At 41.5% G+C, this 15,739-nt stretch overlaps 1 protein-coding gene across 2 annotated transcripts in view; it reads right to left on the reverse strand.

The window, feature by feature from the left end:
- Positions 1–15,739, reverse strand: part of psd3l (pleckstrin and Sec7 domain containing 3, like) — a 142,017-nt gene that overhangs the window by 109,656 nt on the left and 16,622 nt on the right. For both annotated transcript variants that reach the window (XM_036529811.1, XM_036529812.1), the window contains one exon: positions 4,597–4,708. In XM_036529811.1, the coding sequence (XP_036385704.1) occupies positions 4,597–4,708 (112 nt within the window). The remainder of the gene's footprint in view (positions 1–4,596; positions 4,709–15,739) is intronic.

Raw genomic sequence — 15,739 nt, forward strand, 5'->3', positions numbered from 1 at the left:
ACTTTATCACAGTGAATTCTTAGGATATTTTCTGATATATTGTACCCTTGCTACAGCTTGTATCATTGCTATATATTGTATCACGTCTTTGTTAAGACAGAGGTTTACACTGTCTGCTGAGAACATGAATCATAACACTATCCTGAATTAAAGGAGGTCTGGCTGTTAAAATTCAAGGGAATGTAATTACAACTCATATTTGTGAAGTTTCTCAATTGTATTAGTTTTAAAAGAACAAGACTGTGGACCCTTCTTTCCAGTGATGTGATTCTCTAACAACTGAGGCTTGATTTTTAATACTGTAATTTATCGTGAAGTAATGTATAAAAATTCTTTCTCTGTAAATACTGACTTCATGAAGAGTCAAACTTTCATCCATTAGTTCAGTAATATTCATGAGATGTAGACACTGATTAGACAGATTAACACATGTTGTATGCTCCTCAAATAATCAAATGTTCTACCTCACACCAAGAGTTCTTACTCCCCATGATGTACTGGACACACACTAGCCACTAGATGGCAGTACTTCTCTGGACCCGGCACCAGAATTCCAATCCAGTAAAAATCACAGATGTAAATATGGGCATTATTGTTTTTGTTTCATTGCAGGTATGCATGTGGGCGGCAGCATACTGAAGGAGCAGAATTTGAAACCCAAAGGTGGCCAGCCTGAATAGCAGCTGGGGACCAGCACAGTACCCTTTAGTGTGATACTTGAATTCTTGAATAGTCTTTTTTTGCATTTTTAACTGCCATGTATCAGGGAGTGCAAAATGACTCCTCGTTCTTCTGCTTGTTAAGCCAATGAGCTGTCAAGAAGTGACACAGAACAGCTCTGTCCGCCTCAAGCTCAATCCTCCTAAACTAATCCTAACACTATGGTAATGTAGTGCCTTTATTTAACACACAGACTGGCCCACAACAGGCATGACAAACTAGATATTCAGTCCAACAGGGAAAACAGGTTGTCATTGACTTGGAATAGAAACTAAATTTAAGCATCAAATACTTGTTGAAACTGGCCCCACGTCAGGTACTGAAAACGAGGGGTTAACAGAACCACTGTGTCCTCCGCGGTGTTGCATTACATGGGAAATACTGACCGCGCCGCCGTACGGTTCACTGCTGACATTAAAGGCACCACCCTTCCCCTGGCCCGCATGTCTCCACAAACACAAATTACAGGGGGGCAGGGTTTCATCTAAAGTCTGTCGTCAAGGAGCATGTCATCAAAAGCTGTGACAGTAACACCAAGCAGAACCTGTTTCACGTGGCGCAACCGAGGGGAAAACCCTACCTCCAGAGAACTCGTTTACCGAATTACCAGAAGTGGAACGCAATCTGGCCGCAGCACTGGAATGTTTTACCCGCTGTGCAAAATCGGAAAGAAAAGCACTGCTCTAAGGTGAGAGGCGCAAATTGCTTAAAACTATGATATATTAACTATGAACTATATATCCTCACTGCCAGAGGATTAATTCACACTTCGGCTAACATAATTTTCCACATGTAGTCAAAGGAAAGCCTTGTGCGTCCTGCACGGAGAAAAGGATTACTATTAAAAATCGAAGTGCCAAAGGAAAGAGCAGTGTGTTCTTTGACTGAATAGCCTCCAGACAACACAGCCTGTATGTTTAATCTCATAGACAACTCCCAAAGACCTTTTAAACCCCCATAAAAATGTTGCAAAACATATTAATGATAGTGCCTACGGACACAAGCATGATCATCGCACTTGGTCTCACTGGGAAATGCAAATATTTTAAATATTTCAGGATTATAAGATATTAATTCTTATTTCAGTGTTCACATGATGCATGATGCAAGATCTTTTTCGGATGTAGCAACAGTTTTTAAAAGTAAATCCGGCTAAATGATGCAATCATAGGACTGTGGGTTCAGATTCCACCTCTTCACCACTGTTGCATTATCATTATTACATTACATTTGTGTCATTTAGCAGATGCTCTTATCCAGAGCAACTTACACAGATTACAATTTTTACATGCTATCCATGTATACAGCTTTTTTTACTTAGGCAATTGAGAGCTAAGTACCTTGATCAAGGGTACAACAACAGTGCCCCAGCAGGGAATCGATCTAACAACCTTTCAGTTACAAGCCCTGTTCCTTCCCTCTATGAGACACTGCCACCCATGTTATGCGGCGAAATACCCAAAGTTCCCCTGAACTGGGTCAAAACACCGCATGAGGAGGTGACTGCAGTTTGATTTCACTTCTGGCTGCACGTCAGCCAGATGATTAAAGTTAAGTCCAAAATTAGGTAGATCTTTCACCTGAACATGTGTGTGAGTTTTATCAGCGGCCCTGAATGCTGAATTTAAACATGAAGAGCATCTTTCAATTGGAAGCCTTAATTTTCCATTTCCATTCCGGAAGCACGTTTCCCAGGCTACACTGGCAATTGAATGAGCTGACAGAAAGCCTGTCCAGATATCACAGCGACAAACGGTGCTTTGAGACCGGTTTCAATGCCGTAGAAAAAAAGCAGGCCTCAGAGAAGGAACTACAGCAGTGAATGCGTCCTTCACGATACTGCATGCTGTCCCTCGAGCTTCAGAAAGAGCATCAGCCCGCTAGGGGGAAGGGGGGGGCTTTATCATCTGGACATGCTGGGATGCACAGTATCAAAAGGAAATGAGGTTACAGAACAGCATCTCATTTGTAAAAAGTCCCACTTACATGTGAACCACAAGCAGAAGTCATTTACGAAACCAGGAAGAGCCAAAGATTTTTTTTCTTTAAATGCACTACAGGAAAGGCCCCTCATTACCTATGGAGCCACAGCCATCATTCTGGGGATAATAACATTTACTTCAATTTCACCACTCAGGATGTAGAGCACTTGGGCCAGGGGATAGAGTAGCTCATCTAATTATAGACTGCGCGTAGCATTCCTCTTGACTGTAACGCAGGAATGGTCTTTATTTACAGGATCTCGGCTTTTCAACAAAGCGAGCGGGGCGGCAGCTGGTGGATTCCCACAGCTTACCGCGGAGGCCCTCGCCATTTGGCCGTTTCCGCCAGCTGGGAGACGGGGCTGGCGAATGTGGGCGAGGCCACTGGAAAACGTGGAGGTCGAGAGAGAGAGAGAGAGAGAGAGAAAGAACATAATCCTGGAGAAAATCTCTCATAAAAGACTGGTGGAGCTTTAGCCGTGATGGTCAGTGACGACTCCCTGATGTGGGGAAGCGGAATAAATATCCAGTCTGGTAAAAGCAGCCTGACAGGCACGTCCAAAATAAAGCCTCTAATTCAGAATGTGGTACCCAGCAGTACAGGGCATAGAGTATATGCCAACATTTATTTACTGAAATTACCACATGTATATGACACAACTCTTCCTTGTGGGATGCGGGATATGCAACGCTGTAAAATCTGAAGCTTATGATTCAGGATTTCCATGTTATTGAAATAATATAGTCTTTGTATGGGATTATTTGTGATATGTTTAATAATGTCCATATAGCAAGGGTAAGGGAATGTTTGATGCTATTTGCACTACTTAAACGGGTAAATATTTTCTCTCAAGTGACTCAGTACGGCAGGTCTTCCAGATTTACAACACTGCACCAAGGCATTGCAATGCAGTTAAATGAACAGAGAATCGTATGAGGAAAAGAAAACTAACACCAGCAGATAGAAGGAGCTTTTATTTGTGTATCAGAATCATCTCAAGGCTGCCATACAAGACTCAGGAGAAATAATGAGTCACGGCACAATTTCCTTCACACGGTAATGGATCCCAGTCCTACATCAAAACCACAGAAAACTGACAGAGATTTCAGATGCAATGAGTCAATATGAACACAGAGTGCTAACAAAAATCTTATTAACAGCACAATGACATACATCACTCGTTTTCATTTCTTTTTCTAATGCATGCAGTTTAATGTGTGCAATCCACATGTATTAACACATTTTGTAAACTGCATAAATATTACAGGCTAAAGTAGTTAGACACACTGTAAGCTATACTTACACTGTTCCAGAAACCCTTTCCCTGAACCATGTACATATCCCATCAGTATATGGGGCAGGAATGTGGGGTGATCTAACAGACCAGGACTGATCACACAGGCTTCTGTTTAACCTAACCATCAAGTGCTTCATCATAAAAATTTGAGTAAGTGCAATGTTTTTTTCTGACAGCATTTTTTGGTAATTTCACCACCCCTGAATCCAAACTCCTACTCAAGTTTTAAGACAAAGTGCACTGTTGTTACATCTAACTGAAGACACAGGATTCAGTTCACTCAATCCAGTCACACATTTAAGAAAATATGAAATCCATGGCTATTCTGATTTTGATTTTAAAGTAGGGCTCTCTTTGTGAAAGGGTATTACATACATTTCTTGCAACAATTTAACACAACATTTTATACAACAAATTGTGTTCACAGATGATGGCATAGACAGGCTTTTCCATTCATTTCAGGCAAATCACATTTTCGAGAAAGCATTGCCTCCACCTAAATGTGCTTTGGTCTATGACGGAGTGTTTTCTCATGGGACAGTGACAGCAAGAACAGTATAGTACAACACAGACAAAGAATATGAAAAGCTTCATACCACAGTCTGAAGAGCTTGACTCCTCTACCTTCCCGAAGAGAAACTCGTACTTGGCCTTGGCGACACTTTGAGCATGCGGAGAAGTACTGTTGACCCAGACGAATGTTTCCGCCTGTAAAGACCAGAACCAGAAGTGCACTCAGAGGATTATCTTCATTTTAAACACTCTTTCTCTCTTGTGTTTGGTTTCCTACAAACCAGACTAATCCACGTCATGATTGAACCTGCGGTGTAATACTGTTGCTCATGCTACCAGAGTCCTTTATCCATGCAGACTAGGTTCTTCCTCTCATTATGAGCTGGGGTCAATTCCATTTCAGTTCAGTCAATTCAGGAAATTTGAAAATCTTCACAGAAAATGGATCGGAAATTTTCAATTCATTAATCACATTAATTTCACTGCACTGACTGAATTGAAATGGAATTGACCCCAACTCTGCTTACTATGGTCCTAAGGTGAAGGTGTACCTTAAAGAGAACCTTAATACTCAATGCACTAAATCTTAGCCTGGTGAATCACTTAATGTATGGGATTCTATGCGAATATGAACTGCTGTGGGTTTTCCCAGACGGTGATGTTACTCCAAGGTGATTTACAGACATGCAAAGTGGGGCTAATGAAGGAGAGCAATCCACTGAGAGCAATATCAATCAGAGGGGAGTGTGGAAGTCAACAGAGAAATGCCTCTCCTGAGCCTTTTAAATACCCCCAATGATTTCCAATGCATTTACTTGGAAGGATTAAAGCATGCTTTGAAACTACAGTGCTTAGGCTGGAAATCATGGACACACGTGTTCATTGAAAATCAAAAAAACAATAAATCAACATCTTTGATCAGAATTGACTATGCCTAGACTTGTATATTTAGTATCAGATTTGCACCATAAAAGTAAATCGTACCATACTGATGGCAATTTGAGTTACAGCCCTGAGTTATCAAATCAGAAAACACTGCCAGTTTTGACATTGCGGTAATACATTTAACAGCAAAAACAGCGAGTTACAGGGAGAAGAGGGAGTCTATAGACGTGTGTTGACATATGCATTGTCACAGAAGTGTTCAACTATAAACCTGGTAAGCGTCTAGCCCCGTGTTTCCCAACCCTGCTCCTGGAGGCACACTGTCCTGCATATCTTCTATGTATCCTTCCTGCTTGACTAAATCAGGTGTGCTCAGCTAATCAAAAGTGCCACTGATGAGTTCAGTCAGGTAGGTAGAGCAGGGATAGATAGAAGATATGCAGGACGGTGTGCCTTCAGGAGCAGGGTTGGGAAACGCTGGTCTAGCCTATATCTACAGCTTACATCCTGATGTAAACCGAACACACTTCAGTTATTTGCAATGGCAGCTGTGCTTCCACCTGCACATCTACAAATATAGTGTATATCAGAGGGAATTTAGGGAAAAAAACAATTGCTATGCCTGAAAATATAAACATTTCCACATAAAATACACTTTTATAATTAGTCTAGGAGGTGGAAAAACCGAAGACAAAGAACTCTTATCTAACAACAGAACTTTTAACATAAGATGATTCAAATCTTACTTTTCTGGGTGATAGCCCTGGAAACAATGTTAATATTGTGCTTCTAGTTATTTTCAATAGAAATGAATACCAGTGAATGTAAAACACACTAAAGCAAGCTCTCCAGACTGTACACTTACACAAATACAATAAAACTTCACATGGGTGTATTAGACTACCTCAGTCAGTTCCACAGCCCACATCAGAGCAGACTCTGTGGACATGCTGTTTTTATGTAATGCATTGTATTTTTACCATTACCAATGCAGTGAAAGTGAATCCAGCACCAAGAACCAGGCAGCTTTTAAATCAATGCTGAAGGCTTACAAGCTGTTACCCTTATGAGAAATTAATGTATGTCAACAAATGATAAAATATGAAAGCAAAACACAAAGCCTTATAGGTAATACATGACAAAACATGCATTATAAATAATCATAAATGAATGTGTGCAATTCCTGTGTATACAATGGAGCACATGCATGTGTTATACACCTAATAGGACTCACTCAGCAGACACCTTTATCCAGGGTGACGTAAAGCATGGTAACATTAACACACAGGCTACATGAATACTAGCATAGACCATTAACACTGACATAAAACTACACTGATCAGTAAAACAATTCCTACACAGTTCTGACACAATTATGGCAATTACCACAGCCACAAAAAGGCTCTGAGGCTATGAGGATCCATCTCAGTACTTTCTAGCATGGTCTTCTATAAGTGGACTCCCTGACCCTTTATGAATGAAGGGCTTGACCCTCTTTACTAATGCTATCAGCTAACAACCCAGCAGCAATCATTACTCATCTATTAAGTAACACAATAAAAATAATGACAATAATGTACAACACATACCAACATATACACATAATACTGTATGCAAGTGGCAACAGATGGTACATTTTTAATACATGGTGCATGTGTTATATACATGGCATACTTTAAATGTATATTTTCAATTGCACATTTTAATGTAATACTTTTTCGTAAAACTGCTGACAATTATGATACAAGGTTTTGAACTACAGAAGTCTGGATTAAAGCAGTACTTACCTTGAAAAGTGAAAATCCACAGGTTTGCATGAAAAAAGAAAGACAAGAAAGAACCAATGAGATTAAATGTAATGTTCACTTTGGCATTTTCTGTGTATATACATTCTGTACTTAAGAAAAAAACATAGTTCCAAAAGAATGAAGACATTGTATTACTATCAACATAAAACAATAGACAAAACTTCTCAAGTCAATCTTACCAAGTCTAACCAATTTCACTGCAGCAAAAGTCTAGGAATGCTTTGCATCTTTTTGTCATTACTTCACCTGGTAGAGTCAATATGTAGCTACCATGAACAGTCTGCAGTACACTGACTTGCAGCTGTTGAATAAATTAACCACATTTATCGTGAAGTCAAACAGAATGCCATCGTTATCCAAAATTATTCACTCAAGCAAACACATTTTAAATATTTTCTCAAAAAGGGGGCAACACAGGCATCTTTCTGACAGTCTTCAGAGGAAAAATGGTTGTTACAACTTTGGAAAAGCTCTTCTCAATGCAGTATCAAAATGACATCACTCACGGCCCTATAAGCAAGAGTGCTACCATTATGAGCATTATACTGAAAGGACTGCCTTCCCTTGTGACCTTACGCCAAGGGTTGATTACCATTCATGTGTAAACTTGCACAAAACGAGGAGATTCAATTCCGCCACTAAGTCTACGTCTGAACGATGAGCCCCAGTGAAAGCTCTACACTCACATAAGTATGGCACATAAATCAAAACATAAATACATAATGCGCTGTTAAGTGGGCTCTTCGGCGTTATTTAATTATTTTAGCCCAGTATAACAGTAGCCTCCAATAAATCTTTAAAACAAACATCTTCACTTGCATTCTCCTCACATAAATCTCAATCAACGGCTTTTTGTGTGTGGAGTTCCAACACTGAAGCGGGAGGTTAATTTGTATGAAGATCCATGATGGCTCTCCAGCTTCCGTGGGAACGGCAGTTGCTATGGTTGCTCCAAGGGGGCCAGGGAATGCGGGACCCGCTTCCCAGAATCAGTCTGAGGCAGGCTACCCCAGTGGTCCCCTTCTCCCTTTATTAATCAGAGCCTTTGTTGCAGGGTAATTGATAGGCAAATACTGAAGGTTCAGTCCCCACACTTGGAAACTGAACGTTCAGTCTCTTCGCTGAAAGCGGTTGTTCAAAGCGTGAAAAGCAGGTCTGTTTCCTGTTTTTGTTCCTAAGGGCTTGGTGAGGGTTTGGGAGCTGGTCTTCGTGAAAACAGATCAAAAATCCTACCAAATGACCACAGCACACCATAAAGTAAAAGACGTTCCACTTAAAGATGTAATAATGTTTCCCCAAAACGACCAATTTGTAGCTCTTCTAGTCAGCTGTTCCATAAGTGTGAGATTCTGTGGTGGATGAGGATTTGACCATAAAAGGGCTTACTTAACACACTAATGAACACCGCTCTGTGTACTACCCGTCCCACTCACACCCCAAGGAACTACCCTCCCATGACCATCAGTTAACCGGAGATGCCACCCTGGACCCTGACCCTGGTTGAGATTATCCCTAAAACACTACATTGTCCTCTGTCCCTTTTCCCTTTGGACCTGTTACACCTACTATTAGATCCCATTATCAGTTGGTTAACAGTTTTCGTGGCCACCATTACAAGATAAAAACATTCTCCAGGGGGACAAACCCTCGCACTACGTCAGTTTCTGTTTACGGCCTCTTCCTTACTCTTCTCCTGAAGGCAGCCCTGGATTTGCTTTGTGAGCACTCTCAGATTGTCACATTCTCTTTAGCTTTCGCTGCTCCTCCAGCCATGTTTAACCTGTGACTCACTTACACAGATTCACAAATCTGTCCCATGTTATGATTCATTCATCAGTGCTTGATTATTTGATCCTTTCCTTTCTTTTTCTTTTCTTGTTAAAATATGCTATGTCTAATATGATAAATCCCTTGTAAAGATGTTCTATATCAAATCCAATCTGATTTATTCCATTGAGGATGAACCTCTCAGGAGGGAGGGAGGGAGAGAGAGAGAAAGAGGGAGAGAGAGAGAGAGAGAGAGAGAGAGAGAAACATACTGATGTACAGAAAGGCATGGGGGTAATGAATCTGAATTATGGAGGTCTGGAGTTTTTTTGGTCTAATCCCACCATATTCTTAGTAATAACTCCTTTGCCAGCAAGCATGATGACAGTCTGTTACTGGAAGCAGGATATCTAATGACACTTTTTATCTTTTTTCTCTAGAATAAACATAAAATCACAAAAAAACATTTAAAAAGTAAAAGATCCGGAAAGGAATATAATGTCAATGACAGATAATATTACCGTGTACTGCATCATATTAAACCCTACAACTAAAGAGGCAGTTGCTATTTCCCCTATTGACCTTAGTACCTGTTCTCTGAAATACATTACTGTTAATGATTACTTCATTATTAATGTCATCTTGAAATTAATCAATTTAAGGCTTAGAGTACTGTTAAGCTCCACTAAAGTTCTGTGCTGGCACAAATTGCACTGACTGACCCTATCTGCAATGTCTGGCAAAAAATTTCACATAGGACATTGCTATTTTAGACTCATGCAGACAGTTAGTTTACCACAGGCACAAACAGGCTACAAACATTTAAATCCTACATGGTGTAAACATTTCAGATAGCTCACATGTATACGTTCCAACAGGCATCCTGTTTACGTTCTTCCTTTTTTGAGGGTGGGGTTCCAGGTTTAACTTTTCTACTTACAGGACTAGCAGAAAACGGCACATAAGGGAAGAACACAGTAAATTAAGCAGGAAAAGAGCTTTGAAATGCCACACACCCTTTAAATCTAACTGTATCACTTTACCCATATTATAGCCATTTTACTGAACCTACACTTCAGACAATCCAAATCAAGGAAGACCTCGCCTTTTGCTAAAGGACAATATACAAAAGAGTCACAAAAAGAAGAAATCTGGACTCAGCATTACTACAATGATGGAGTACTCATTACAGCCTCGATGCTGCTCTGAATACACTCCAATAAATTGCTACCTTTACTGCACAGTATCTGGGAGAGCACCACTGCCCAGACCAAGACTAAGAGCTTAGCAACGGATTTGTGTCTCCTCTGAGGCAGCATCTTGATTAGTCAGCTGGTTTAATGAATCAGCTAATTAACTGAATCAAATTCTATGGTCAAGGGAGGTGAGCAGTCAATCAGCTTTCCGATGAAGGTCATGGTGAAGCAGAGAATGCTGGTAGTTCTCAGTCTTCCCTCTCCAAATTGTGGGCTCAGTTCTCTGTGCGCTGAGCTGCACATAGACCTTATAAAGTGCCGCTCTCATATAAGGATCTGGGATTAGCACTGATAGACTCCACAGAAGCTCACTCCCCACTCTGAGGTCTTTTCCAACCAAAGTTTCAGCCCTGAACAGTACAGACCTCCCAGTACAGAGAGAGTCACTGTAGGTATACAGATCTGGTAACTTACTGCTGTAGAATTATATTTGGGGGATTGTTACCTTGAGATTTCAGGTTGTTGACGCAACCAAAATGGTTACCTTGAGATCAGGAGGTACATAGCTTGGGATTTTGAAAACACCAAAAGTTTTAGCTTTTAATTTGAAATCCTGAATTGTTTATCTCACAATCTTGAGATTTTGGTGCTATCGGACCCCAAATGTGCTAAAAAGATAACGAATGCCAAAAATATTATTTCACAATGGCCTAAGCGTGTTACTATGGTTTTCTCACTTTGCCTAAGCTGAAGAAAAATATGAACCATTACTACAACATTTTGACACAATGCCAAAAAGTAAAAAAAAAAAAAATACAACATTTTTACACATGACATGTGTGTGCACATGATTTACAACTGTGATGGTGCCATTTGTCAGCAGTGGATAAAACATGACTTGCTGGCATATAAATTGGGTTTTGACAATCATCACCTCTTATATCCCACTCTTCTAAAGACTGTTTGACTCAAAATATTGGTTTAGCTCAACACTGCAACAACGCTGAAAGAAAGGCATACAAGTGATTAAAAATAACCCTTACCCAGATGAAGTCATCACACAACATTTAGGCTTTATTCTAAAACCATCCCTCAAGTCAATTTCAATTCCATTTAGTTTTAATGAACTAGATACATCTAACACAGGACATAGCTGTCACTAGGAGAGACACTATAAAAAAGCAATTTAAGGCAGCAATATGCTATTTGGAGCTTTTATATCCCTACTTGCTTAATCAAATATCTCATAACTTTAACATAACTGCTCAAATAAGCAAACCCTCAAAACCCATGACAAATTTGGGCAGTTGCCTCTGCGGTTCATCCAATTGCTTCACTCCCATGAATCCAAGTCTGCCATGACTGCAGGCCAAGGAAATCCAGAAGTAACTTTACAGTTTGTAAGCAATTTCAGAGTCAATGAACAATGTCGATACTGCCACAGTTCTGCAGTCCTTTAATACAATGCAAACGTCACTGACCTTTGAGCATTAGCAGCAAGCGTCATTCGCTTTAAATAGTCTTTCGACTTTTTAGTTTTGCGATTATCGTCATGACAAGAAATATCATTCGCTTTTGCGGAATGCAGCTGGCTGTAAGATCTTTCACTTGTGAGCCTGCCAGAACATCAGAAGATCAGAGTATCGCTTGTGTCGGATGTGCTCAGAGCACACACCGCCAGAACAGGAAGCGTTTGGATTTCGTTTGTGTTTCACAGGCTGAGTATTGAGTGCCACAAGTGCAATCGCTTCGCAGCCACTTCAAAAGCTGCGAACAACCTCAAAGGAAATAAATCTGTAATCAAGCAGACCACCGCTTTTACCATAAAGGATGCTCTAATAAGCAAGCATGCCGTTTACAAAACTGGCCATCTTCATCTGGTTTGCCCACTTCTTCCACATTTCTGTCCTGGCAGTCGGCATTTCCTTTTGTGAGGTTGTAAAAACTCTCGGTCTGTCTGTCGGCGTCTGGAGAGCTAGCAGGTCTGGCCAGACCTCAGCATTATCTCTGAGCGATTTTCTACTGCTGTAAATCTAGCCCGATGACACTTAGCTCGCATTTTCTGGAGACGGCACTAAAGCGTATCACAGAGTGCGTAAGGAGCAATAACGAGCGTTCCTCCAGCAGAACGGGATTCTTCATACGCCTCCTCGGCGAGGCCTGTTCTGCTGTACCTCCCTCCTCTTAATCAGCCTGCTCTCTGCCCTCTTGCCACACGCTGCTGATCTCGCAGCAGCCGAGCACGTGGCAGCAGATTTTCTAGCTGTGTTTGTGGGCGACTGTCAGGGTTCTATTTTTTCATTTAAGGAAAGAGGCTCTCCCGCTCTCCCTGTACATCAAAGAACATACGAGCGTCAGACAAATCATAACTCTGAGGACCAAAAAAAAAGCAGGCCTACTCATCAAAAACTACACACGCAAGTCCTCTTTCATTGTGCTGGAATAAAAAAAAACACTAGAAAGGAATCCCCTTGTGTTCTCTTCTTGTTTAAGATCTTAAGGAGCACTCAGGAACTTCTGTTCCACAGAAAATCAACACCTCCTCAAGTAGATTCATCCTTGCTTTGTTCAGAGATACAAATGCTTGATTTCTGTTTGAGTCAAAGTTGATTTCCCTGCAACAAAGCAGTACAAGCCTTCAGTTCAGACAGAACACCACTACTAATGATGTGACTAGCACTGGTACAGGACCCATTTTGATCCTGACAGCTTTGCTTGGTAATAAAAGGTGCTGAAAATGGGGATGGCACCATTATTGTAACAGTCACAGCTAAATACAGGGAGATGAACGCAGATGTGGTGCATCTTCAGAATGGTTGTTTGCCATTTCCCAGGTCACTGGACAGCAAGGTGTGAATCGATCTTGTTGTATAGAAGTCACTCATAAAAAGGTCTTAAGTTAATAACACACAGGGAGTGCAGATGGTTTCCCGCTCGAAGCTGCAGCATCAGCTTCCCCAGTTTTAAGTCAGCGTCTCCATTGTGACACAAACATCTGACTCACTGTGGTCATCGAGATCCCAAGGCACATATTGAAGGAGTTTGCCTTGTATACTGGTCCTGATCAGGTTCTGTAACTGGCTCTTTACCGGCTACACAATCCCCTACCTTCCTTACCCACCCTGGCTCCCACTGTGAAAGACAATCGAATTCTCAGCTCGCATTCCTGGTTAAAGTTGCAAAAGTTTGGGGGAAAAAAAAAAAAAAAAAAAACACAAACCTGGTCCCATCTATCTACAAGTAACCTCCCAAGTAACCTCACCCCTGAGACGAGATCGCGTCAAACGAAATCTGGAAAACAAACACAGCAACACAAGCGACACTGTAATCTGCTCCGAGTCTGCTTTCTGGGAGGGTTCGAGTGGAGATCAAAGGTGAAAACCTGTGTAACTCACTCGCTACAGCAGTCAGACACATGCACCACTGAGCGAGCTGTTCCTCGCCAAACCAACACGCCCCCACCCCTTCCCAAAACCCAAAACAACAAAAAGAACAGTCACCCTGTCATTGTGCATTGACGTGCGATGTTTCAGCGTTGCTGTGTTTTTGCCTCCAGTGGTAGTGTTAATGCTCCCAATTAAAGCCAAACAGGAGGACAGTCCGTGCTCTTTTTACATGTATTACTGTCATCATTTTAATGGGAGCGTTGCGACAGCGTCTATTTTTGTGCATGTTTACAAGGTGACTGTGTGGAAGTCTGTTTGTCTGTTTTGCTTTTTTTTCACAGCCCCATCTTGGCCTTCCCCTTGGAATTTTTTGTTTTAGCCAAACGGAAATCACCAAAGATTCGGCTGTACAGTATATCTACATGTCTATCTTGATCTTTTAAAGGATATCTTCACGGAAAATCACTGGTTTATTTGTTGTTGTTGTTATCTTTACTGAAGTATGTGCCAGTATTGAAAAGCTTGCCGTTTCCTGCCTCAGCATCACAGTGGCCTGTCTCCACCCACCTTCTGACAATTACTCCATTTTGTCATATTTAACTTGCTCAGGCTATTTGTACCCACAGAAACAGGTACAGAAAAACCACATCTACATTTTCACATCCTCTAACTGCTGCATGATATATGATGCATCAAAAGGCACAAGTGAATGATTTCTCAAATTTGGTTAGTTGATTCTTGTGGAGCAAAGTAAGCAAAACTATTCTTACTAATCATTTTTTCTCAGGAAATACAAGGAATAAACAAGATTTTAATTCCAGTAGCGTTTTTGATCATTACAACTAAACATAAATACAAAATATTTTTCAGCAAAAAGATCACTGTACAAAACACTATACGTACAATAGAAATGATTGTGCAAAGCTTTTGGCTCATCCCCCACCTGTATACTCTGTCTAGCCATCAAAGGTGACTGGAGCACTGTGGTCTTGTTCCATGGTGATCCCTATCCAAATGGAGACGTCTTACTTTCAAAGCAGGCGGATGATCATGGCAGGAGTGTGGTTCTCCTCCACTGGCCCCTCACACCCTTTTACACACCCTAACACCATGAGGCTGTTCATTAGCCCGCCCAGGTCTCTGCAAACAGCACCGTCTTTCAACCGCACAACCTCCTAGCAGGCATGTAATGAGACCCGCAGTGGTGTTACTGCTCTATGGGAGCAATGATAGCAGGTCATACAGTACATATATTACAAAGATCATACAGTGCTTACATTACAGAAAGTGCCCTTTCAGCTTAACTGGGAGAGCCTGGGGGAGGGAGGCATTAACAACAAGGGGTGATTTGCAGAGATAATGTGAACAGCGATAGTGAATTTGCTTAACGAGGCGAGACGGATGCTTCTGTAGCACACACTGGCGGGAGGACGCAGGGAGCGCAGCCCGTGAATCAGGGATGATCGATTTAGGAGCGTCTGGTCCAGAGCCAGGGGCGCCCTTTAATGAAAACACACGTCCCCACAACAGTACACATGCTTCCGGTCTATTTTGGAGGCACCGACAAGTCCGGTACACGCCGGTGGTGGATCACATCTTGTGGCTCACCCACGGTTAATAAGAGCCCCGGCTGATCCTCCAGGCAGGAAATCACACAATACCCAGCTGCAGTCCGTCTCAGGATCTTGAGAGATCCATTATGACCTGGTTCAAGCAGTGCATGATGGGGCGGGGGGGGCGGGGGGGGCAGTGGGGGGTTGGACAAGAATGGAACATGTTGGAATATCATCACTGAGGGATGGAAATACGTTTTCCACTTCATAGCAGCTGAAGTAATTTGCTGCAGGCAAACATACAGCAGCCTGCAATTTACTTTATGAGCAGCAAACACTCGCATTAACTTAAAAATCGTAACACTCAGAAAAACGAAAACCAAGGACAATTTAAGGAGGTATTCATACTGTCATCTGTAAAGCAAACAATCAATAGCTCAGCTTTGCTTTTCGCTGCAATTTGAGAATCTGTCCTGGCCAAACTTAGGCCTATATAAAGCTACAGTGCGCAGACAGTGTCAAAACATGTTACTTGAAAGAGAAATAACGGCCTTTTCATGGGCATTTTGGAGCCTTGTGACTAGCTGCTAGGAGGGAGTGCACATGCTGTCATCTTTATCAGAGTAATGGA

Source organism: Megalops cyprinoides, chromosome 5 (genome assembly GCF_013368585.1).
Source record: "Megalops cyprinoides isolate fMegCyp1 chromosome 5, fMegCyp1.pri, whole genome shotgun sequence".
NCBI lineage: Eukaryota > Metazoa > Chordata > Actinopteri > Elopiformes > Megalopidae > Megalops > Megalops cyprinoides.